This window comes from Rhea pennata, chromosome 2, assembly GCF_028389875.1.
Source record: "Rhea pennata isolate bPtePen1 chromosome 2, bPtePen1.pri, whole genome shotgun sequence".
Classification (NCBI taxonomy): Eukaryota; Metazoa; Chordata; class Aves; order Rheiformes; family Rheidae; genus Rhea; species Rhea pennata.
The window spans coordinates 6826494-6852743 of NC_084664.1; the positions used below are offsets into that span (position 1 = coordinate 6826494).

Below are 26250 nucleotides of genomic sequence, written 5' to 3' on the forward strand. Positions count from 1 at the left end.
TGTCCCCAGCTGATCAGCTGAAGTGGATAACAGTAGGATCAACACATGGAACTAAGTAAAGGGAGGAAAACTCTGACAGGGCTGAAAGGTGAAACATGATCTTTTAGCATCAATCCTTGGATTTTTTTTTTTTTTTTTGTTGTTGTTGTCCTCTGCCCATGGAAATACTGTTGGCTCAGAAGAGTATTAATGACATTTTCTCAGAACACAAAAATTGAAAGCATCACCAATTTTCAGGGTATCCTTTAGGAAGAAATGCATAACTGTTATTAAATCAATAAACATGCATGGAATTAAGGGATATAAAGTATAAGGTCATGCACTCAGCCCTGTTTAAGAATTTATGTTATGATCAAGTAGCTTATCAACAGAAAATGCTTGAGAGAATGATAGAAGTATATATATATCAGTCACACTGGATGTCTACATCTGAGATAACTCATGGAGCTTTTATAGTCAGGTCTGGTCAATGGACTCCATGAAGTCATAAAATATCTCATTCCAAAAGATATCTGAAATACACTGGATGAAATAGACTCTGAAAGTACCTATTTCTGTTCCTGAAGTCTTGGGAGACTGACTCAACAGCAGACGTCTACATGAGTGTACCACTGTGGTTGATTGGGCCAGCAACATGTTGCAGCCATGAAAAAAAGGTAAATGAAGTTCTCATATGGATCAGGCAAGATAATTATAGAGGAGAAAGGAAAGTACTAGTGCTGCTGAGCAGGGATCTGCAATACTGTATATATAATATACTTCATTAATGACTGATGCTTAAGAATGATTAAGTCAAACTGGAAAAAGTGCAGAGAATAACATAAAGTTGATCAGGGTGATGCAGATCTAGCCAGGAAGAAGAGCAATTTAATTTCCAGGACAGTGCTCACCTCAAACCAAAGGAATATGAATCACCCCTATGTACCTTTAGGCTGGGATTGAAAAGGACTCTCAGTGCAGTGAGGACCTTCCAGTCCTATTTTCCCATGAGTATCTGGCAGCAGAGCTGTTCAGCATGATTTAGATGAGATTTTAACTGTCTTGCTTTGGTTAAACCCAATGGTTTGTACTCGAGAGAGAAGGGCAAGATGGAGGAAGGGCCAGTGAGCATGGATCCTGGCCTGACAGATGTGCAAGAGATGTTTGGGATGAAGAAGATTGAGTGGGAAGAGATGTGACTACAGATATATGTGAAGTTCAGTCTGTGACAAGAAATTCATGGGAATTTCCTACCCAGAATCATGCTCCTGAGTGATAGCACCTAGGTGACAGAAAGTGCCACTGGGTCCCATGTAGCTAATAATTAGTAATTATGGCTGTAATCATACAATTACACAAAATCAATCTCTGTGTGTACCTGCAAGTTTGTGCATACTCAGATTAATTGTTTTCTTTCCCTTCCCGTTTGTCTTTTTCAGCACTTAACAACAAAGCAAAGGCATATAATAAATATTTAATTCTGGCTAGCTTTGTTTGCTAATATTGCCTTTAGTTGTGCTTGCAGTCAAGGGAATCAATTCACAAAAATCTCAGATAATAGGTAACTGTGATTTATTGTGCACAGATGTGTGGTACAGGTCTGCTTATTGGATTGTATGATCTTTAGCATGGGAACTTTGTTTCTATATAAAACCATTTCCTAAAGTCAGCTACTCAGTATTACTGATTGAATATTACTGACCTTTGGTCTCTATTCGAGGAACATAAGAGGGAGCAGGTGTGGCCACTGCTTTGGTACATTGGTAGCCCACACTGTGGGATCATTCGGTGGGCCAAATGTATTTGCTGCAATAAAATCTATGTCATAGTTTACAAGTGTTGGAAAGCCCCCACTGATGCAAGCAAGTTGTGCTTCAGATCTCTAATGACTGCTTTTGGGACGCTCGCAGGCATCTGGGGCATCTGAGGAAGGCAACCCACAGCATGATGTGTTCACTTCCCCAGTCTATGAGAGACAGCACACACAGGCTACATTTATCCTAACTAATTAAATAGCTCCAAGGACTGGTTCTCAGTGCTGGAAATCAATTGCAGATATGAAGAAATGTTAAAAAGTCCTGGCACTGTTTTTGAATGGGGCAGTGACCCCCACTTGGTTTCAGGAAGTCTCACAGGCCAGGAGCTATCCTGGTAGGGAGCATGTGGTCAGCACAGGGTATCAGAAGGTTTAATAGTATGGGCAAGATGATCTCTCTCATTTGTCCTCGCTGACAAAAAGTGTTCCTGGGCATATTTAATTTAGTAGTGTAGGACTAACCATAAAGTCCTGTTTCACTGAATGCTGATACACCTCCATCACAGCAGATTTCTCAGCAGATCAGAGCCAGGCCTGACAAAAGTTTATAGTAATGTGACAGATTTTCTCTTTGTTTAAGTGAAATAGATATGGAGAACTATCAAAGTCCCTTGTCATAAAATCACAGGTAATAGCAAAATAGAGCAGGCCTAGGTATAAGTGGATTACAGTTTTATATATCAAGAGCCCAGACAACAAAAGTGTGTAAGAGTGGACAAGGATAGTCTTCAGATGAGCCTTACATTTCTGCCTGAAATGGAGGGACTGTCACTCAGTGAAGCAACATCAAGACTCTGGCCTTTTTAGAAGACATGAAGTATTATGCAAGGGTTTCAAGACCCTGAAACTTTTTAGAGGATGATTAAGAGTTGCTTTACCCCAGGCCACTCTGTGAATAAAAGTTAATATCCTTGGAGGAGAATGTGGCAATATTGCAGTTCTTTTTCACAGTCCTGATATTTAATATAAATGAAGAATGAGACCTGGAATTTTTTTAAATTGTATACCTTCTAATTACAAATACTAGGTTAGATCTGATTGCTGGGAAATGAACGGGGTTAAGGTGGATGTCAGAGGAGGTGTTACAAGCACAAGCCACAACATTTCAGTCTTTGTTTTTGTCTTATAATTTTCAAACCACCATTTCTTCATCCTCAAGCTTTGTATATTGTAGTATTACAACTAAGCAGGTATTCTGATTTAGGCAAGCGTGAGCTTTGGCCCTCTAGTTCTGACTCTTACAAAAATGGAATAAAGAAGGGCTAAGACACAACTGCAGGAAGAGATGAGGAAGAGCAGTATTTTGCAGGGAAATTTGAATCCATTAGAAGTTCAAAGGGAAGTTCACATTGCTCAAATCTGTTGGAAGTCCTGCAACAGTCTTCCCTTCCCCTCTCCTCTCTCCCCTCCCTTGTGCTTGTGTCCTGGATGCAGTTGTTCACCTTATCTGCTCTTTCAGCAGTGCCCGACATTCTGGAAATGTGCATTTGTATTTCAGTTGCATTAGCTGAGAAGGCCACTAGACAAACAAGCGAGAATAGGCATGTCAGAAATGGTCATCATCAGGACACACAAAATCTGCAAAGCAGCAAGCAGAGTGCGTGTGGGGCACCAAGGAGGAGGAGAAGGAGTTGTTGGAAAGCTGCAGAAACCGTGACAAGATCTGGGAGAATACTAGAGATTGGGGGCTGCGATGTGAGAGAGGGTCTAGAAGAAGCCAAGAAGCCCAAAGGAACACTACAGGGAAGTGGAAGTGTCATATGAGTCTCCATCATCAGCTTGGACATTTTATTAAGCAAGGCAAATATTTTTTCTCAACTCACATGCAGCTTTGCAGAAGAGCAGCCCAGAGTACATGAATAAGCACATTTTGAGATATAAGCAGAATAGACTCCAAACAACTGTCGTCATGTTACCATCCTTTTTGCTTCCACTGATGTGCACTCACGGCTGGTGGCAGGTACATTTAATATGATACTGGAGAATCCAGACCTCAGAGGAAAGTACCCAAAACCAAGCGCCTTTCCCAGCTTCTCCCTTCATATCGTTCTTGCCAGCTACCCACATACTCCTTATGCCCCAGAGCAATTTTTGCCATTCATGTGCCCCATTTTCCATCCTTGCTGCCCTAAGAGATTTAAAGGATATCTGAGTGCTCCGGGAAACAGAGCACTCAGCTGATGCTTTTGAGCAAACAGCTAGCTGCGTCTGCTCAAGGATTAAACGTCCTTAAGAGTAATGTATGGACTACCAGGACTTTTGGGTAACAGAAACACATAGTACCATGTGATGAATCAAAGAGATAAATCCTGAAACTAATCATCAGTCCGGTCCCATTTGATGACCACTAGTCAGAGATGGAAAGCCTGTGTCCTACTGTAAGTTAGTTTAGAGCTAAAGAAAATCCCTTTGCCTAAGACCCCGAGCTTTAAAAATGTGTGAGTTATCAGTGCTTATGTAAGCAACCGTCATTTATTTTATTGGGCCAATACATCTCACTTTAATGTATAACATCAGATGTTGACATTAAAAATTCTGGGGGAATTAAACTCAGAATATTTTTGAGGGAACATCAAATATTGATGAGTTGGATTCTTGTTTCGAAAGTGTGATTGTAAGGTAGATTAAGGAGAGTCCATTCAAGGCTGAGAGTATTGGACTGCTTTGCTAAGGAATTGTAAGTCCATCTCTCACAAAAGCGACAGTGGGGGAAATGCACCCAGGAACTGATGGGAGGAGAAACTACTTTCAAAACTGTTTTCCTAAAAAGTAATCTTCTTCCTTCTGTCACTTCAGATTTATGAGTTTGGGCATCCTGCTACAGGCTCAGTTGTTTCTTCTGAATAGCTGATTTTTGACACTTGGGTGCCTAAACCTGAGCAAGCATCTTGTACTGTGGAGCAGGGATTTTCAGTTCCTGTTTGCCAAGTACTATTTGGTGTTCATGCTGAATATTTCTAAAATATGCCAGCTTTTCTCTGGTGCATCCATAGAAAGATAGATCTTTTCAAATATAAATAACCAAAAATATTAATTAAAGTAGCAGCACAGAAGAAAAGTGAGCTTTTGCTTCTGCTATGGCTCGAAAGAAGCTTAAAATTAGAATTAGCTCATTTTTCATCTGTGAAGTAAGAGTTTCCAAACACAAAAGTCCAAGTCAATTCATTGGTGGCTCAGACAGATTTGGCTGCTTTAGGAAATTTCAAGTGGGAGGATATTGGCATTTAGTGAGATCTTTATCAGTGGACTTTTAAAGTATTGTTGTTCTGATCCATAAATGAGCCAGTGGGATATCAGACGGAAGAATAAAATGCGAAACTATTCCCTGTTCACCTCCATGGATAGGAGATGTCTCAGAAATATGGAGGAAGACAAATGTTGATACACTAAACCTGCCTCTTGGACATCAGCCTTACGACTTTTGTACTGCCTATGTTTCCAAGTCAGAGATATTTCTTTAAAAACACTGCTTAAGCATTAACTACATTATATGAAGCACTATCAAGATAAAATATTTTTAATAGGAACCCCCATGTACATTATTTTATGATGGTACTAATGAATTACCTGTTGAGATTTAGTTGTGGTCAGGAGATTGGCAAGGAGTTGTGTTTCCAAGAAAAATATCGCTCCATGCATCAGTAGGATAAAATAAAAGAATAAACTGTGGAAGCATAGAATTCCTTTTGCTCATTTTTATATTACATCTGTCCTTGGTTAATAGTCTAGTGTTTTGTCAGCAGTTAAGTTCTTGCTAATGGTTGGATAGTTATTAAAAATCTAAAAGACACTGAGTCAAATTTAATTGGACAAGAGTGTGCAAAGGTAGGCACAACTATATGTGTCTCTTTTTATTAATGTCACTGTGTGAGTTGTCTGGACGTCATTGAAAGGGTAATGACAACAGAGGTCTTTCTTGCATGCACTGAGGCAAGGACAACATTTTAATGTTAAAATAGATCAGGTGGTAAAAATTTAATATATATTAATTACTTCTAAGCAGCTTATTTTTTTGTTTAAAAAAAATCCCTTAGTTAAAAATATTGATTAGTTATCCCCACCAAAACTAACAAGTGAGCTGTTCGTTCTAACAGTTGCCTCTGGAAATAGCTTATTGAAAGAGATATGTGCAATAATTAGCTAATCATGACAGGCTCACCATTCTTCGGACGTGTATGATATTTAAAAGGAAACTAGAATGTGTCTTTTCCAAGTACAGTGAACGCAGCTGTTGCTATCTCCATTTCTCCACTTAGCACTTACATGGCCACGTGGTCTATGGCCAGAAGGAAATATACTGAAGAATTAATTTAGAAATGAAATGTAGTACCAGAATTTGATGCCAGTTTCCTGCCTCTGTGGGTCTGTTGAACTCTAATCGGGCAGAAGTTGGTCTCACCTGCTTTTTGGAGCTCCTGCTGTCAAAGAGGTCCTGTCTTTGATCTCCTGTGGCAATGCGACACTGGTCCTCCTGTTCCCAAACGTCAGCTTAGCCTGCTTTTATTATGTAAAATTCCTCTAAATCCAATAAAACCACTGGCTTACATTTTCAAATGAGATGCTCCAACAGATAAGGATGTATTCTACCGGTTTGATATTACTGTAAACAGCATAAACCAGAGGAGAATCAGGCCTGTTGGTTTTTCATCCTTCTTAACCGTGTTGTTTGTTTGCTGTTATTGAAGACTCTGCTTTTCTATTTCCCCATCTCTAGATGTCATATGTCATGTTTGCCTCTTTCTATTTTGTTGGGCCATCCCTAGCCAGATTCTTGTTCAGATTAATTCTCCTTTTTTGCCCTCTCTTTTTTTAATAGCTGAAATCTGCTTTTTTTTTTTTCCTTTGGTCATCTCTGTCCTTGACTATAGTAATCACCTCTTTGACATCTGCACATATGCTGTAGTCTTTTCTGTCTCCTGCTTGGAGCAAAACTCCTCTTTCAACCTTACTTTGGCTTTCTGTCTCCTATGACAGATTTTGCAAGCTTCATCTTGTCATGACTCTTGAATTCACCGTTCCCAACATACATTCAAAGTCCAGGTCTCTGTCTCTGTCCAGGTCTCTCTCTTTTCAATCTGAAATTGTTACAAGATTTTTAAGTGGAAAAGCGATTTTGTTTTTTAATTAAGCTAATTTTTGTACAGGAACTCCTCCTTCTGTGGATCAATGTCATATTTTTCTGGCAAGTAAAGTACCTACTAACTGACAGAATTTAGGGTTTAGACTGAAATACACTGTAAAAAAAAGTTGATATATTCTATGTTGAATTTTTGTGGAGATGGAAAAAAGGCACTTATATTTGTCTCTGGGGTTGAACATTTTTCAAGCACCTCTAATCTAAGTTTTTCTTTCCTCCTGTCTGTTTTCTGCTTCTTTACCCTTGCAGGTTCCCTTCTCTGGGCAAACCTGGGAAATGGCTTAGAAAGTAACTTTTTAAAGGAATGGTATTCCCTTCCCTTAATAATAATAATAATAATAAAGCTTATATTAATTATTTCCTATCTCTTTGATTTAATTTTCCAGTCTCTGGGCTTGATCTTGCCCTCATGTTGATTTTGCTTTGGTGTAATTCATTGGCTGCAGGGAAGTCATTGCTTACTGTAGCCTTTATCACTAATTTTCTTTCTCTGTTATTCTACTATCCATAGGCATCTAAACTCAATCCCTAAAAATCAAAGCAATGCAAAGCACTGGTAATTATTGGAGTGGTTTGGTTTGTGTGCATGTTTATATCCACGTAGGTGGCTAACTGATCTGAAAGACTTGGCAACATGGGAAATCCACCAGGCTGTGGCAGAAGGTGTCATGGGTTGCTTCGAACCTGTGTTTAAAGATAAAAGGGACTTTCACTCCCATGCTCTGCCAGTTTTGAGGAGGTAACACAGCCCACGGGTGAGGAAAGGCAGGCAGAGTGAACTCTGGGATTAGCAGCCGATTCTTGCGAGAGCGGAGCAAGGGGAGCACACGTCCCACCTCCCAGGTCAGCCTCCCTCTTGGAAAAGGCATCCTCGCTGCGGCCCAACCTGTCAGATCAGCAGCAAGAGTAACATTTACACGGCGCCTCTCGCCTGCCTGCCACTCTTGAAAGGATGTAGGTTAGGTCTACCATGTTAGGTCTGATACAGCCCTGTACTAGCTTTATAACTCCCCTGAAAATAGGGAGGGATGAACGACAGTTTAAAATGACCTCAGGAAACTCTTATGTGACACAGAGGTGCTGTGAAGTGTAATTAATGGGCCTAATCTGCCCTTCCATTACTCAAGCAGATTTACTCCTTTGTAAAGTGGCGAGAACGGCACTGAGGAATCCGGTCCATCAATTATACATACCCCTTTAAACTGCGAAGAGAGGAATCGGGTGACTGTTCCCTCCATACATGCAAACACCATCACATATGGGTGAGCACAGCTGCCATCTAGCATTACTGCTCCGCCTTGTATAGCTTAAAGACAGTCGGATGCACAAGAGACAGCTGAAACTGCAGGGAAACATAATGTTTCCAGAGCGGAGAAGGGTCCGCAAAACTCCTATCCTTATGGTGAATGTGCAGAAACACTAATAGGCTGTGGGGGCGGCATTCATCTCACCCAGCTTCTAATGTTTACGGTGCAGAAGTACAGCTGCAGCAGCCACTCTACCTGTTCTTCCTGGTCAGCAGAGAAACCAGGCACTTTTACTCCTTCGGTTCATCTCACCTGTTGGAGCCATCTATTTTTAGGATGAGATGTACTGGACCAAGCAACCCCCCAACTATAATTATTAGATCTAGTCTATAAAGAGAACCCCAGATGCCTTCCCTTAGCAGACGACTTCCCTAAAGCCTTGAGTGTGAATATCAGCCTTACCACCATGCTTTTCAAGCATGAGCTCTATTTGTGCTGCTCCATAGCGGCCGGGAAATTCATGTGGTAGCTATCAAACTAGGGGGACAATCAAACCTTGTTCTCTTCTTTCCTAGGGAAAGTGGAAATAATTCATATGAAACTACTGAAGTGATAGTCAGTTTTATGTCTGCATATAAGAGAATTATTCCTGTAATATTACCTCCACCTTTCTTTCCCCTACAGAGCGTCTGCTCTCATTATCATCATACAGTACTTTAGAGATCTTGTATGGAGAACGAGCTTAATTTGGCCCATTGTCTTCATTAAATTTCAGCTTCTTATATTTAAAGAAATAAACCTGTTATTTCAGCAAGCAGACTAACATGGAGTTGGTGACAAAAAGTTCCTCTCTCAACAGCGTGGTCATACAGTGCCTCACAAGAATCTTCTCCACAACCGCTAGCCTGCCTTGAAGGATCAAAAAAAGTTCTCTAGAGAAGCTGTATGGCTACAGGCGAGGAAATCCACTCCTATGTTTTCACATGTTTTCCTAGCTGACCTTGGGCAGGAAACGTGAAGGAGAGTCATCCCACTCCAACCTGAGTTCTCCCCCTCCCTCCCTGAGCCAGAAGGACCTCATGCCGTACCTGGGGCATCAAGATCATTTCAACAGCAAGATCCTAAGATGTTATGAACCTCAGCTTATGAGTTGACTACAGGATAAAGAGAAACTGGGCTGAAGGATATAAGCCTCTTATCCAGGCACAAGCAGCTGAAATAATAGAAAAAAGAATACAGAAAATAACCCATCGTGTAAATTGCTTTTTACAGGAGTACCCCCTTGGTAAACTTTGCTCTAGGATGAAAATGTACAAAAAACAGGAAAATGTACTTCCAAAGAAATAAATAATCCTTCAGTAACAGAGAGATGGACTAGATGACCTATTACAGCTGGTTTCTGGCTTTAACTTAGATCCCTTATTTCTTTGATATACTGAAAGCTCCTTTAAGAACATTTTTTCTTTGCAACTTCTTAGATTTTGCTACAGTAAGCAAAATAAAATAATTAGTATATTGTATTAAGTTTGCTAGAAGTCATCAAGGTCTCCAGAGAGGAAACTGCATCTTTTCCTACCTGTGCTAGATGAAGAGTGGTGCAGCTCTCCACAGCCATCAGAAAAGGAAGGAAGAAAATCAGTTTCTTTCTCTGGTCAGAGAGTGACATGAGGAGCTTCTTGCTACCCTGTCTGTGTTTAGCAAGTCATGTTAGTTATTTGCTCTGCAGTTATAACTGCCCTAACTTTAATCTAACTGTGATATACCTAAATTAGGACCTAAGGTAGCCTAGGCTTCAGTAGGTACCTCCAGAGCATGTTTCAGCCCTTCTGAATCTCCAAGGATGCCAGACTGTCTCCATCATTTATAAAAATATCTTGGGAAAACTCCTCCAACGTGGGCATTTCAGAGGGGCACCTCAAGTTAGGCTGGATGAACCTGATTCTTTGCGCCTTACTATCTATCTTTGCTAAATAGTTACATAACGAGAGTTACTAGCTTTGGAAAAGCATTGAAAGTGAAAAGACCTATGAAAGCGTGATGCTAAAGCAGCTGGAGTTTATTTGAGGGCATCAATTATTTGAGTCCTAACCTCAAAGAGGACCTGCTTGCGGAGACTGGATGCTCAGGGTCACTGGAAAACAGGCCTCTTTTTAAGGAGATCCACATCGACATGCAAATCTACCACTGCTTTTGAAAACTGAATTAATCTCTAGTTTGCTTTTACTTAAACTGAAAGCGTTGCTTTAGCATCCAGGAGGACTAGATGTTATTAGCAACCTCTTACAGGAAATGTGGTGTGTCATGGGCTGAGCATATATTTTTCTGGAAAAAGGCAGTGTACAGTGAAATGGAGGGGAATAAGTAAACATAAAGTGCTTATACAGCAGTTCACTGTGTTTGAAAACCAAGCAATACACGTCTGAGGTTACTTGCTCATAAAGGAAGGAGGGAATGATATTTAACATTTATTTTTTGCTAAAAGCATAAAGTGAAAATAGCTCTTTGTGCAAAATGTCAGATGCATTTCTGGAAAGCAAACAACCTTGCTTGATAATCTCTGGTAAATAACAACAGGAAGAATGTTACCCCCTATTAGATACACTTGCAGGTGTGTCAGGATGAACCTGTGTAACTATTTTTTGGCGTCTGAACCAACCTTTGAAAAGCAAAAGAAAGCACTTCAAAGAAGTCATTCTGAGAACAGCAGAATTAGTAGACTATAAGATGAAATTTAAGTTGGTATATAAAAGTCTGAGTGCCTATGTGTAGGTATTCATATACGAGGAAGACTTTGGAGCTGCTGTTACCATCTGTGGAGATCGAGGGCTGGACTCAGTTTTGCCTGATGCCATTGGAGACCCTGCAGGGTGTCTTGCCTGGCCTCCTGCACAGCACAGGTTTCCCGTACATATAAATAGCGTGTTGTACCTGCTGCTCCCAGCGGGATATGTCACATGTATCCGGTCAGCTTGTGCCGAGGTGCCGCAGGGGCGGTGTGTTCCATAGCTCCTAAGGGACAGGGGCATCTGCACTGCTACCAAGAGCTTTCGGTTATAATCATTTGTAATGAGCACTTTGTGAAACAGGACCAACAGGATGCTTCACATAAAGGACTGGCAGTGTGATTAAGGCTTGACTAAGCTAGATTGCAAAATTTCAGCTCATGCATTTGGAATATTTGAAAGAAAAGGAGGAGAGAGGATAACCAAAGTTTTAGTTGATATTAAGTTCTCTCTGCCCCATCACAGTCCTGCCAGGCATCCATATCTGGTGTAAGCTTTTTGCCCTTGTCAGTCTGGCATGAAATCTGTATTTCATTCCTTCTCAGACCACAGGCAGGTATTATGTCCTGTATGCAGCAACTGGTGATCAGTTTTGAAATTATCCAACCTTTTCGGTGTTTATTCACAGTCTCAGTAGGTGTTCTTCAAGCCCCAAGGGGTATTTAAGTCAAGGCTAACCATGAAAACACATTCAAATATTAGCAATGTTTCCAAATGTAGTATTAGTTTTAGGAGCCCTGCATATGCGTATCATTCTATACTGTGAAATATAAATAACAATATTCATACTGAGTAAAAACCAAAAGGGCACCTGAATACATCATTTCTGAGGTGTTTTTCTACATGTAACTAGTACCTTTCTTGATGTCAGTAAACACTGAAATTAATGATTTTCTCCAAGATGGAATAATAATTATGACAGGAAAATCATTATATTATCACTTATAAGAATGCTGAAACTGTGTATACTATGTATCTTCCAATTACTGTTTTATCCTGTGTTCTGTTTCTGAGCTTAGGATTTTATGCTCTAGGTGACCCTGCTGAGCAGGGAGGTTGGACTAGATGATCTCCAGAGGTCCCTTCCAACCTTACCGATTCTATGATTCTATGATTCTGTGATTTTATTTTGCATGCTTCAGGGAGCTGCAGGGAAAGGGAAAGTCAGAATGTGTTATTGTCCATGCAAAACTTCTGCACATGAAAATAATGTGTTTGGAAAACTCCACAGAATTCTAATTCCTGCTGAAACCACCTATAATTAGAGGTAGTTCCACAAATGCTGATGGTATTACATTGGCACAGATGAGACTAGACTCAGATCTTCCTGCTTCCAAGACCAAACAGTTGCCCTCCACATGACATTAATTTCCCTTTTTTTGTTGTTGTTGTTCTTCATTTCAGGTGCTCAACCTGTTCCTTGCCTTGCTGCTAAGCTCTTTCAGTGCTGACAACCTCTCGGCACCTGATGAGGATGGAGAGATGAACAACCTGCAACTTGCTTTTGCTCGGATCAACAGGGGGCTTCAGTATGTGAAGCACACGACATGGGATTTTTGCTGCAATGTCCTCCGACATCCTAAGACGACAGCTGAAAAGAAGGCAATGATGAAACTTGCTGCCCAGAATCCAGGTGCTCTCAACAACTGCGTGAACAGCCACACAACTACTGAGCTTGGCAAAGACATGGAGAATCACAAGGAGAACCACACTGAGGATGGGATGAACAAAAACAGGGAGAAACACCTAGGAATTATGGACAATGATGATTTTATGACCAATCCTGACCTGTCCATTTGTGTTCCTATTGCTGTGGGAGAGTCTGATATCGAGGAGGAAGATGAGGAGCAGAGCACGTTTACAGAAATGGAACAGGTAGGCAACTAAAAAGTTTGCTAGTCATAACATAACTGCAGGGTTCTCACCCTTGCTCTGGATCCATGGCTCATGAAACAAATGTCCTATGGCCTAATCCTGCCTTTGATATGCTGTTAACTTCACAGGAAGTTACACATGCATATCCAAAAGCAAAACTCAGTCTCTAACAAGAGGCGTTCCTTTTCTTTGTATTCCTTGTTTTTGTCTAGATTAATTCTTCTAACAAGAGCAACTGAATCCTTCCTCACACAGGAGCCTATTTTTTCTTTCAGCTGAGTCATGGGAATATTACCGATTGAATCTTAGGTACTCTGACTACTGCAGGAGATTTTCTCAGTGCGCAGTAATGGACTTGGTTTGAGTCATGTAGCAGAATTCCAGGGCCAGGTAGTTCCCTTAAAAACTTAGATCCAGGCAGATGAAGGTATGACAATTTGCCAGAGAAAGTGAGGAGAGGCTATGGAATCAAATGTACTTGAACAGGAAAAATAGTTGACCATGTGCTCTTTGGTCTGACATTTCAGATTTGCTTATTCTCCACAGCACTCAGTAGTAATGGCAGAAAAATTCAGAGATTTGAAATGTTGATGTGAAACAGAGAAGAAGAGCCTTCATGGGAACGCTCTTCCTTCTCTCCTTTTCCTCCTCTCCCCGCTCTACCAGCTTTGTCTCTTGGTTCCATGTGTCATAGCTTTTTAAGTTGTTTCCAGAGCCTTCAGCCTTGATCTTGCATCCTCTGATGCCAGCTGACACCTGCAGAGTTTAGCAGGCATTGGATCACAGCTCTTGTTTTGGATCAAGCTGTCAGAAGGGATCCTCAGTCTCTAGGTTTCCCAGAAGCAAAGCTGTCTTTATAGGAGAGGAATGTCCTATACTAGGGAGGCAGTCACAAATCAGCTGATAAATGTTAATCTCTGCTGCTTCGCTGTGCAAAGCTTTTCGGTGATAGCGAATCTGGTCACCTGAAAGTCTTACTATATTGACCTGCTCCTTGGAGAGCTGAAGAACAAGGGGTTGGGAAACTCTGTCATCAAGACCCACTATCCAAACAGACATTAAGATACCGCTCCCCCCCCCCAAAAAAAAAAAAAAAAAAAAAAAAAAGAGTCTGAAAATTCTGGAAAACACTTTTATGGACATTTTATAATGTTATTTTTTTCCTAAGGAATATTTTTATTGAAATGACTTATGGGTTCATGTTGGTGGGATGGAGAAAAATCACAAAGCTGAGCATGGCTGTGTTCTGTTTTGGCTTTCTGTGGGCCGGTTGTATTCATAGTGATACAGCCTCTGCCAGGTCCTGTCCATTAGTGCCTTGTTCCATCTGAACAGAGAATAAGAATACGTGAAACCATTTTGTGATAGCTAGTAAGAAAATTGACTTCTAGGGACAGCATCTGTTTTCTCTTTGAAGCGTTTTCTGTTTCCAGCCTTGTATAAGTTAAATCTACAAGCAGAATACACTTGAAAAGTGAAATCTGAATATAGTAGAAGGCTTCCTTAGCATTACCTGGTCAACCAATACTGACTGGCAAAAACAAGTGTAATTCTGGAGATAAAAGTTATTTCTTTTCAGCTTTCTGCTACATCTGGCAGAGGGTCTCATTAACAAAAATTCTTGGGTTTTTTTCATGCGTAATGTAGAGGAAAGGTTCATTGCAGTTTTGCCTGCAAGTGTCTGTGAAATAAGGAAGCGCGCGCGTGCGTGTGTGTGCGCACACATGTGGCATCATTGTATTCAACTTTCCTGAAGATTAATAGAAATATTCACAGTTGTAGCTTGGAAGATGGAAAGTTTTGGAGTTTACAGTGTCTTGAAAAATACTGAATTGTGAAGTTCTAATTAAAAGTACAATGTTTACTTGTAGGTGCTGGTGAGTGTGTTAGTAAAGGGGACAGATAGTTCATTTTATGTTATAGACTAAGAAAATGTGGAATTAGGCCTCTAATGAGATATATTAGAGTTGCGAGGGAAAGAATTAATGTTAAAAATTACACTTTAATGAAATAGACCATTTTGAACAAAATTAAGTCTGAAAATATTAAGAAAATTTCTTCAAAGTGTTTCAATAATGTTGAAGTATTATTATATGTAATATAAAAATCAAGGATGATGTAAAAATCGATGAAACAAAACAGGAGAAAAACAAAACAAAATAGGAGAAGCAATATGAAATACTCAATTTTCACACTACATCTTTCCAAGAAATTTCCAATGGACATTGACATTGTTATATTATCACAAAAGTTTTGATTGCAGTAAAATCCTATTTTTTCTAGTGTCAATTTTTTTTTCACCCAAGAACTTTCAATCAGTGCATGATTAGCAGAAGCATAATATGATTCAGAAGCACATGGGAAATGAAAGGCAGTTCATAACTAGCATATTCATTAAATAGAAGGAAAGGTGTTGAAGAATAAATTAGTTAGCCTTGTCACTAGTATTTTCCAGGCTTTGACAAACAGCTGCTGTGGGTCACTGGTCTTCCCTATTTCATAGCCCCGATCAACAGTTCTCAATCTCTATCTGCAGGCCGTTGTGGTCTACTACTGCAAAGATCCAAACAAGAAGCAAGTTCATATATCCTGCAATCCATTTTACAAAATTTCTAGTGGAGAAAATGTGCCTATGCGAGAGGACGCAAAAGAAAAGAGTCAAAAACCACTGACATAAATAAATAAATAAATAAAGAGGAAGAAGCTCAACAGTAGAAATGATGATTGTGTGATGAGGTTTGCAGTTGCTTTCCTGCAAAATCCTGATAAATTTGCACTGGTGTAAACAGCTCAGTAAGTGAAGGGCCATGAGAAAGCAGATACTGAATGGTTCAAAGCTCTGTGATTTTTTTTTTTTTTTAATTACATCATTTCAAAGACACATGCTGTCTGCACCCACAAACACCCCTCTTGATGAGCACAGAGGTTACTAAAGAGGAAATTATGTCACTTGGAGTTCTGTATTAAATGCAAGTTCACTGAATATGGAGCTCGGGGCATTGCAATCTGCTAACCTGTGTATCACTGTGGGACAGTGAGGAATAAACTTCCCTGCTCGCTCTCGACAGCTCTAATTCTGTGACACCCCCACTCTCCAATAGTCCGTACCTCCTTCACGCCAGGACTTCTGCAAAAACCGTGGCAGAGCATGCAAAGGAAGAATACGGGAAACGAGAGCAAAATTTACATGATTGCACTGAAAAGGCACAATTATGGCCAAGAATCTTTTAGTGTACAGGGCATCATACATAAATGAAACAAGAACTACCAAGGGTACGTTAAACATTCAAATCTATTCTAACTTTCCCCTAATTATAATCCATATTTTTACATATTTACATATTTTAGCATGTGCAAAGAGAATCTGTATGTATATTTACTTCTCAAGAGAAGAAAAAGTGGCCTTTTTCACTTTAAAGTTGTTAGCTGACTTGGAATTTAGCAGCCATTTGGTAATATTGCCAGAATATGCCTTTCTCCTCATACATGTAGGTTTTAGTGCAATTATATGTGGAAAGAGGTAAAAAGAAATGTATAGCACGATATTATTTAATGAAAATTCTTGCATAACACCCGTGACGGAGAAGCCCATGGTTCTGCAGGTTCTCTTATTTCCCGTGGGGCCTGTAGCACTGGTGTTCGCTGCAGAGGCGCTGGAGATACTCTTCAGAGCGGGCAACGCATTTTTCATGGAGCTCAGAGAATTTTAAGTCAAGGTATTACAGTATTTTCTCTGTGTATCAAACATGTTAAAACTATACTGTGAAGCCATTTGATTAACCGTAATCCTATACAACGCGTAGCATTTGATGCATTTGCCTCTGATTTTCTGTAAGCCGAAGGACCCTGGGCCAGGCTCTGCTCGTCATGTGCTCGTGTCAATCCAGCCCCAGCCATCTGAGAGGCTGAAGGGAAGATGGCCTCAGGCAGAGCTGCAAAACAGTTGATACCAATGGGGTATTTTAAGGTGATGATCAGTTCAGCTTACAGCTCCTGTACCAAGGCTGAGCTCCTCTGGAAAAGTCGCAAAACAACTCTAAAGTAAGCCGTTGTAGTTAAGAGGAGCGGGGCCCATGGAGTAACGCACAGTAGTCTGAAATTTCAGAAGATGAGAAACCCTTCTCATTACACGACATTCACCAGTGTAATGGAGATTTCTAAGTTTAAATTTCAGCTGCTGTTTCTATTATCAAAGCTTACACCGGCAGCAGCCGTCTTCCTGAAAGCTACCAGTTTTTGGCACTGTCATTGAGAGAGTTTTGAAGGAGTGAGTCCACCTGATAGCTTCTTAATCTCCTTTGATTACTGAGATGTGAGATGCTCTACCAGCTCAAAGAGCCAGGAGACACAAGCTTGTAGCCCACACATAAGGCAAAAGGATCTGAAAAAATGCTGAACCATCAAAGTCGGTGCAGGTGCAAGAAGCTTGCAGAAGACTGAGACTGAGGCCTAGCAAGGGACGTAGGAAAGGACCACCTTGAACTTCATTTATTTGTCTTTATTATCTGATATGTTTATAGGGGACTGTCACTGCACCATTTTTGCTTGGCTCTTTATGGAGACTAACCACCCTCCTTGCTCCATGTGGGTATTTTCTCCCTGTCAGTCCACAGGGAAGTGGTTTCTTCCACATCAGCGATTTGAAGATAAGTTTATCCTCAAAATGACAGAAAGAATAATCACTGCTTTATCATCCATCCAGTCATATTTCAGGAACACTTGGTGTCCAAATAATCCTCTATTACGTGAAAACTATCTTCTGTTTTTCCAGTGCCTTTGAGATGTAGAATTCCAAAACCAGATCATCCTAGCAGGAAAACTCCCAAAGCTTAGCAGCAACCACAGCAGCTCTCTGACTGCATCTTTTCAAGATTGATTTGAGTTCTCCTTTTGACTTTCTAGATGATTAAATTGTGGATAATTTCTTGAGCCTCTGTGGAATGATTGTAATTGCTTATAAAGACAATCTTTCATATGTGGCATCAAATTTCAATTTTTTGAAGAAGTATGGATCAGATTGTGGAGACAGTAAGGTGATAGGACAATTCAGTGTGCAAAGTTCCGTTCACTTGACTTACTGGATCCTAGCAGAACTTACCCGCAATCTAACTACACTGAAGGTTTCAGACATCGGATTTTTTTTTTTATCGTTTACATTATATATACAAGTACAAAACTTAAATCAAACTTCCTGCTTTACTGTTGCTTAACCTTCAAGGTGCCCACAGGTATAGCCTAGAACCACTTGTGCCTGTCTCACTGCTGCATTGCTTTGTGGTTCAGAGAAATCCCATTATAGATTGCAATGAGTTTCCAAGTGAGTAATGCTGGGCTGACACCCTGAATCAGTCCCCAGAGGACAGTATCGTGCATTTATACCATTGAACTGCATCCTCTTTCTATTACTCCAAGCCTCAGAGCATCCAGGTCTTTCCATGTGACGTTTGGATCCTCTTGTGTATTGATGACAGTTTTTCTCGGGTTCCTACAGCTGACGGATGTCTTTAGCACAACCTCAAAAAAGACTCTGAGCTTTGCCTTCTGTTCAAATTAACCCAATAAGGATGTTATTCCTTCCTCTCCCTTCTTAAATTTAATTACTACATACATAGTCTCGGACAAACTACTGCTGTCACCTTGATCTATCTATAGCATGCTACTAAGAAGAAAACCCACAGTGTGGTGGCTGGTGGCTCTTGGCCCCAGTGGTCTGAAAGACATGTCACATTCACCCCTCTGATCTATCTATAGCATGCTACTAAGAAGAAAACCTACGGTGTGGTGGCTGGTAGCTCTTGGCCCCAGTGGTCTGCAAGACATGTCACATTCACCCCTCTGCAGTGACAAAGCCAGACACGGATGCCATGCTCCTCTGAGAACATCTTTGTGCTTTCACGCTCAGTGCAGTGCCCAGCAAGCAGCACTTGCCTGCTCGTCTTCAGAAAACGTCGTTATTGTTTTGTTACGATGGAGTGGCTAATTGGGTCATATGGAAAGTGCTCGCTGCCCGCTGCCGTGGCGGAGCGCTTTGCAGCTTCTTACACATTCCTCTGCACCAGACGCGCGCCCCGCTAGAGCGCTGCCCTCTCATTTTGCAGCGGCCGGATCCCAGCTGCTGCCATGGCTGATTTGTGCCCTCCCGAGCCTGCAAAGCAGCCCGAGATCATCCTCGTGTCCCACCTGCACAGCTGTACTGTCTCAATGCGCTCTCCCCACTCTCCTCTATGGTGGAGCAGAATCTCTGCTATGATTTCAGAAAGGTTTGAGCCTGGACCCACACAAACAGCCCAGGATTTTGCACATCCACCAATTTATTCATTGTAGCAGGAAGCTCCTTGCTTTCTCACTCTCACTCATGTTTCATCCTGACCACCAGTTCTTCTCTCAGGCACACCTCTGCCCGAGTCCACCAGACACAACAGCTGAGGAGAACAGTTTTCCAGCCTACAGATGAGTAACTGGTTTCATATGTCAGTGATAGAGCTGGTTGCAACCACCATCTCTATTCACTGGGACAGTTTTTATATTATCCTGAAGTGGATCAAAATCCCAGGCTTTTCTTCTCTTCTTCCCGACAGTTCTGCTTCAGAACTGGCTTGGTTTTGTTTAAGGATTTTTTGCCATTTCCAACTTCAGTAACAGATTAGTAATTTTAAGGTCAGAAAGGACTATTAGGATCATCAAGTTTTAGCTTTCTCATAACATAGAGTCAAAATCTTCAACCAATAATTTCTGCACAGTGCCTATACATTTTGTTTTAGCTATGATACCTAAATGATTAGATAGAAAAAAAAAGAATTAAATGTCTCGGGTTCACCTTGTGCATCTGGACTCACATCTGGTTCCTTTTCATTTGATCAAAATGTTTTTGTTAATTTCTGAGCATTGCAGACTTGTCCCTAAAACTGAAGTAACTATGTAAAAGTCAACAGTTATTCCCAGTTTATATAAGTATAACTGAAATTATTGAAAATTACCCTTAAAATAACAGTGCATAAAGATTTTGATATAAAATTATTTGTGAAAATGTCTCATGTCCCTAATAATTCTAATGTCCATAAACCAGAGATACCATGAAGCTGTATGCTTATTTGACAGGGTGCATTAATTTCAGCCTTTTACTGCAGGAAATACACCTTATTGTCAGGAAATGTAATGCCCTTTCAAGCAATATTTATATTCCTGTTGTTTTCTGTTCCAGTCTGTGGGACAAATTCTCTTTTAATGCAACTAGATAAAATACCTTTGAAGCCAGTTGATTACTCCCCCGTTATTACTGGCAGGAATGTGAGTCCACATGTACGCATGCATGCAGCACACCGTAAATCCTACAACATTCCAGCTGACGGCTTTATTTGGGCCAATATTTTTCTGATCATTGAGTAAGACTTTTTTTTCATTATTATTATATGTTGTACAGGCAGATGTATAGCTTGCCTGGATTTCTCCCTTTTCAAATTGCATGTTTTGCTTTGCGTTTCTGGAAAACCGCATAGGCCTCAATTATGGGCTAATTATTTTTAGCAGTAAAATATAATATTTCTTTATTTATCGTGTCAGGAAGAATAGCAGCAAGACCATTAGAATAAAAAGACTGTTAGCTGCACTGGCAGGTTTAAACCAACTACACATTTGCCTTTGCTTTTGCATATATAAGGACATTTGTATTTATTTTGCTTTGGTATGACATGGCTGAGCTAGAAGTCTCAATGTCAGCTCTCCACTGACGTGATGAGAGCAGTCATACTGCTAACACAGGTTTGAGGGTGCTCATTCAGCGCGCAGCGCCAGGGAAATATATTTCTCCGCAGCAAAATGCCTAAGGTGCAGGAAATCAGGGAGCTGATGGAGGAAAGAAAGAGGAAAAAAAAAGAAAAAAAAATAAGTCTGGCATTGAAAGAACTGATATCAGGCATAACGGACTTGACAACATGCATTTGGACAAGTGCCCAGACCCTGGACTACGCGTCAGTCACAGTCTACTGGGTGCCATTTCCCAGTATCCGTATCCTTCCCTGGAGCAAAACATTGCTCAGAAATGAGCATTTCTCACTGTTTCTCCCTTTGGTAAAGAAAATGCCGACACTTAGCATTTTGGACAAAATGAATAACAGCCAGTTACCAAACAGCTCTTAAGCCAAGTGAGACGGTGAGCATGTGCAGGGCGGTTAAAACTGCTCCCTTTGATTAAGTCCAAAACACCGCAATTTAAAATAATGGCATCTAAAAGCCTGTCTTTTTCTTTTTTTTCTATTGCATATAATGATGTGAGACTTCCTGAGCGATCAAAATATTAATGCCTTATTTGGGTGAAAAGATTTGTGGTTATTTCAGGCACCCTCTCAAAGCACACTGCACTTTGAGACAAACTTCCAAAATTTTAACTTCCATCAGAGGAACTCATTTGTGTGAATTCTTCACATTATACGATGGAGAGATCCTTATTACCAAAAGAAACATGAAGCGGAGTGTGATTAAACTTCAAAATGCAATTTAGCAGAAGGTATTAGTTTGAACTCTGAACAATGAACACTTATGAAACACTTTCACTGCCTATTTAAGCCTTTTGAATTGATAACAGGCTAAATTAACTTTGGCAGTGCATCTTTTTGCCAAGTTCTCTCACTTAGACTAATTTTAAAACCGAACCCTTAGAATAATGAATCTATGCTTTATTATGGGCAGCATGTTGCCCACTGTGGGAAAAGATCTCAGACCAGCAAGGACCAAGCCATGAGCACTAATGCGCTCTGCTCCTCCGTGGCCAGAGCTCAGTCTCTTAAAATGCTCTGGATTAATCGGCTGTGGAGCACTGCTAAGCTGTTGCTCCCTTTCTCGAGGAAAGACACTTGGCAAAGTATCCAGAATTTGCTCAGCGAATAGCAGTTAGTGGCTGCGATGATGTTTGTCCGGGGAAGTTTTAGTTCACCTTTAATCAAAATGAAAAAATAATGGGGCGGACAGGTACCAGAGCAGTTTTTGCTGTTAACACCTTCTGCTGAGCCGTGGGCAGCTTTAGCCATTCTGAAGTTTAAGGGACAGATTCTGGCTCTTTTATTCAGCTAAGTACTCACAAAATACATTATCTTTTAGAATAAATACTGCACTCTGTCTCCAAATACTCTACGACTTTGAAGAAAAAAATGTTTCTTACATCCACAGAGTCACCAGGGCAAGTTCTGTATTTAGCTGCATAGGAGTAAGTTCAGACTAATAATTGCCGTGACTACAGTGGCGATAACTCTGACAGATGACAGCATGGCTGAAAACTCTCTTGGGAATAGCTGCCTTCCAGATTAAGGTTATAATTTTGTTTACTGGCACATTCAATGGGAGCTGGAGTACAAGCACATGTTCTTTCTGAATTTGGAGACTATTGTATCTAACCTCATTGGTCTACCTTGCTTTTCTGCACGCGTATGTTACCAATTTTGTTTTTTACAAATAGGTCCCTATTAAGCCTGTGACATTAAGAAAAAAAAGAAAAATAAGAAAAATAAAAAAGGAAATGTATGGCAAATATGACCCACACCACCTAATTTTGACTACGGTTTATTGCACCCTTAGTACCAGGTTTTAGCTGACTTTTGCACAGGTGAACAGAGAGGGAAGGGTAGATAAAGACTGCAGAGCTGGAGAAAACCAGCAGGCCAAGCTCGTCTGGTATCCAGTCATTGCTCTTAAAAGAACTATGATGGGCTTGGTGGCATAGGATGGAGAGTGGGGGGTACCCATTCTCACCTGATGGGTTTAGACTTCTTTCCTTCCCCCCTCTAATGTATTTGCAGTTTGTAAGTTATGCGCATGCTTACTGTTGGTCTGCGCTGTAGGCTCAAGGCAGGACTTCACACACTTTACATCGGGGTATTGTAAATGGTGTTGTCTGCTAATGAAACGTATTTTTAAATGAGCAGCGTAGCATGAGTTGTCTTTGTGTCTTCACTACAGTCCTGTCCCTGTGGTGTGATATTGCTCCGGCTTTTCCTCGGATTTCTCATTAAACTGAGTAGTAGCAGCTCTGCTTTAGAGGAGTAATTCTTCAAATAGGAGCAGAAAGATTCTCAAAAGTGCCTGTTTAAAACTGACAGCTACATATCAGCCCTGCTATATTCCCAGCAGAATAAGTGCTATTAATCTTCTATTTCTCATATTAAGGAAGCAAAGGGATTTTCCAGATATATTTGGTAATTTTTTCTTCTCATCCTGAACATGCAGAAAGATAAATCCATTGATTTTATTGGAGCCACAGGATTTACATTTACTCATAAAAGAAGAGAACCAGGATCATAAATGATCTGTCTGGTAATGAGAACCCACAGTTCATCTCCCTGGTTCACAGTTATTTATTTCTCTCACTTTTTAACACTGATTTTTCAAGGCTTTTCAAAAAGAGTGAATTCAGCATATCTGAAAGTTGTCAGCCTGGCAGCTCTGCAGACTGTGGTCTCCTACTTACTTTACATAAGAAACAGGTGCCACACAGGCAGTAATGCAAGCTTTGCTATATTTCAGCAGCATTGCAATCTGCTTGCTTCTCCCCTTATGTAGAGGTAGGATATAAACTGTTCAGTTTTCATGATCATTTACTTCTTGGCTCCTCTGCAGAGAAAGGGTGCCAGTTACTAGATGCAAACTGTTGCCGAGAAAGGATGCCAATTGCTACCAGGCATGGTAATTTTTATGAACTCCATAGCTATCTGCAAGGAGGAACATGGCTATCAACAATTACTTTACAGAGTAAACAGTCCTCTCATAACTACATATGTTACACCACTGAACTGTGTTTGCTATACATGAAAAGCTCCTTAGATCCCGATTCTGTTTTTCAGATTTCAAAACTGGCTATGGGAAACCTTGCAGGCTAAATATGCTGCCTGCTATTAAAAGATTAATCGCTGCTATACTGAGCTGGGTTCCTTCAAGAGGCTCAAATTCATAGTGGCAGTCATTTAAGAATGGCTAAAGTGGTCCTGTTACTGCTGCCTTGTCCAGTGGTGAAGTGTCCTCTGATGAACGGTCTCCCATGGTAAAGCAGGGCCACCTCATCTGTGTAGACAAGTGTGTCCTGTGATCCAGGGCACGCAGACTTCTAGTTGAGGAGACCTCTACCTCTCCTCTGCATTGGATCTGTACCTGGAAAGACACTACAATCCGTAAGTCCTGACCACCTCATTCCTGAAAAGTGAACACGGACCCTAAAAATCTCTCTTCGGAGAGACATGGGAAGCCATGAGCCTAGTGGGGAGCAGAGAAGATACCCAGGGGTGAAGCCTCCCAATGCACTGTGAACTGAGTAAAGGGCAGTCCGCAGTTGTACTCTCCCATCAGAGTCAGAGCCTGCCCCCTCCGCCTCAGAAAATAAGTTTAAGTAAGTTCATCCTGCCACATCTTTCATCCTATCTTGCTGGCTCAGCAGTGACAGTTGCTAGGGGGAAGGGCTCTGGAGCCAGTTCTTTTTCTTACCTCCCCACCTGCTTGGAAAAGGAAGCTTCCTGCTATCAAAGGCTTTGCACTTCTTTCTCACAACAGCCGTGGCCAGGGAATCAGGGAACAAATGTTACAAGCAAGGGTCATGATCCAGATAGTGAGTGAAGAGTCAAGAGAATCCATCTGAGTTGATCACCATCTGAAAGACAGGGCATAGGATCGTCGTTCCAAATTAGTTTGCACACGATGGAAAAAATGATATTTCCATGGGGCAGGAATAAAGCGAATCCATGCTGATGACAGGTATTTGTCTTGTTTTGCCAGCAGCAAGTCCTCTTTCCAAAGGACGGGCATTTGCACTAATCCCCGTTTGAGCCTGAAACAATTAGCCGATCTGTGCTTTTCAGAGGCAGAACGCAGTGTGGAGCCTTTGTATTTATTTGTGTCAGCAAACAAGTATGTGGGTCCCTGCACAAACACACTTGAGATGTCACCCAGATTATGCTCTATTTTCAATCTGAAGCTATAATCGCTGCTTTTCTGGTGCTACAGCTGACCTGCAGCATGCAAGGGCACAACTCCGGGTACATCGTCCTCCATGCACTGATTACTAATACGGCATTAGCAGAGCTCCTCTCTTTGGAGCCCGGGTCAGAATAGGGGTGAGCAAACTTCCAACGTGCGCTCTAGAGGAGCTGACTTCTGTCCCAAGCCCCCAACCCTCCGTTTATACACACAAAGTTTTTGTATTGCTGTATGTTTTCACTTTATAAATTATGAAAACAAATGAATCGATAAATATTAACATAATGTGTAATGCCTTGGCAACATGGCACTTGATACAAAAATTAAAAACAAATTACATAAACCACCCACGGTGGGGAGCTTTGCGGGAGACAAACCTACCATCGTCGCTGCCAGAAGAACGAATCATCTGGAATCCGAACAAAAGCAAACAGTCCAAAGTTAAACAAAATAAAACAAATACACCTCTCCACAGACAGGTCTGTGCTGCTGTACCGCTGCTGCGTGCTGGAACAGAGACCACTTCATCCCATGAGAGTGGTTTTGCAGGGCTGGCACCAGTCATTTGCAGTAATGCCACTGGTTCCCTAATGCTCCTTTGGGGACGATCCTATAAAGGCAGATTCTGGTGATGGGTCTGTTTTTCCTAGAGGTTTTCTCCCATCTTATAAGCTTGCAGGGCAGATATGAAAACACATGGTGATGAACTGATTCATTGTCCCAGCACATGGACATTTTGTCCCTATTGGATAATTTAACAGGATATATGTCATCAGCACTAATTGGCATCATCTGCTTGGGTAGTTGCTACAAGTGTGATCTCTAGGTAGTGGCTGGATCTACATTTCCTGGAGTTTAGTCTCTAGGAAAGTGTTCCTACATCTTGGTGCCACACAGAGGGGTTACTCAATGGAGAATGGGTGTAAGGTCTGTATTGGATTCCACCTTAGCTATTCAGTGCAATAATTTACTTAATAACTTGAATATTCTTCAGATCAACTGAATTATATAGCTTGTTCTCATACACTGCAGTCTCTAATGAATATGAGTGCACAACCTTTCTGCATAAATGAACTTGAGATGTCACCCCCGATTGCACTGCACTTTTAGTATGAAATAATCGTTTCTGTTGTTTTAGTGCTATAACCAATACCCTGCCATTAAGATTGCTTGGTACCAAGTTGTATACACATTGCCAAAAAAAAAAAAAAAATTTTTATGGCCAAGTGCCTTGTGTCTAGATTAGCCTCTCCTCTACATATTGCACTATTTCCAAAGATACACTTCAGAGAGTATAACTCTTCAATAGGGAGAGAACTGTAATGCAATGATTATGGAGTGATCTTTGGCCTGTGAATATCAGTGCTAAACTGTGCCTGGAAATTGCATGTAATACATTCTTATGCAGAGGGTGCAGGCTTGGACATGCATAATTTAATCTATTAAAGTTAGAATATATTT

The 26250-nt window shown here is 40.9% G+C and overlaps 1 protein-coding gene across 4 annotated transcripts in view; it reads left to right on the plus strand.

The window, feature by feature from the left end:
• LOC134136755 (sodium channel protein type 5 subunit alpha-like) overlaps positions 1 to 26250 on the plus strand; it is a 213825-nt gene that overhangs the window by 127440 nt on the left and 60135 nt on the right. For all 4 annotated transcript variants that reach the window (XM_062568777.1, XM_062568778.1, XM_062568779.1 and 1 more), the window contains exon 16: positions 12367 to 12837. In XM_062568777.1, the coding sequence (XP_062424761.1) occupies positions 12367 to 12837 (471 nt within the window). The remainder of the gene's footprint in view (positions 1 to 12366; positions 12838 to 26250) is intronic.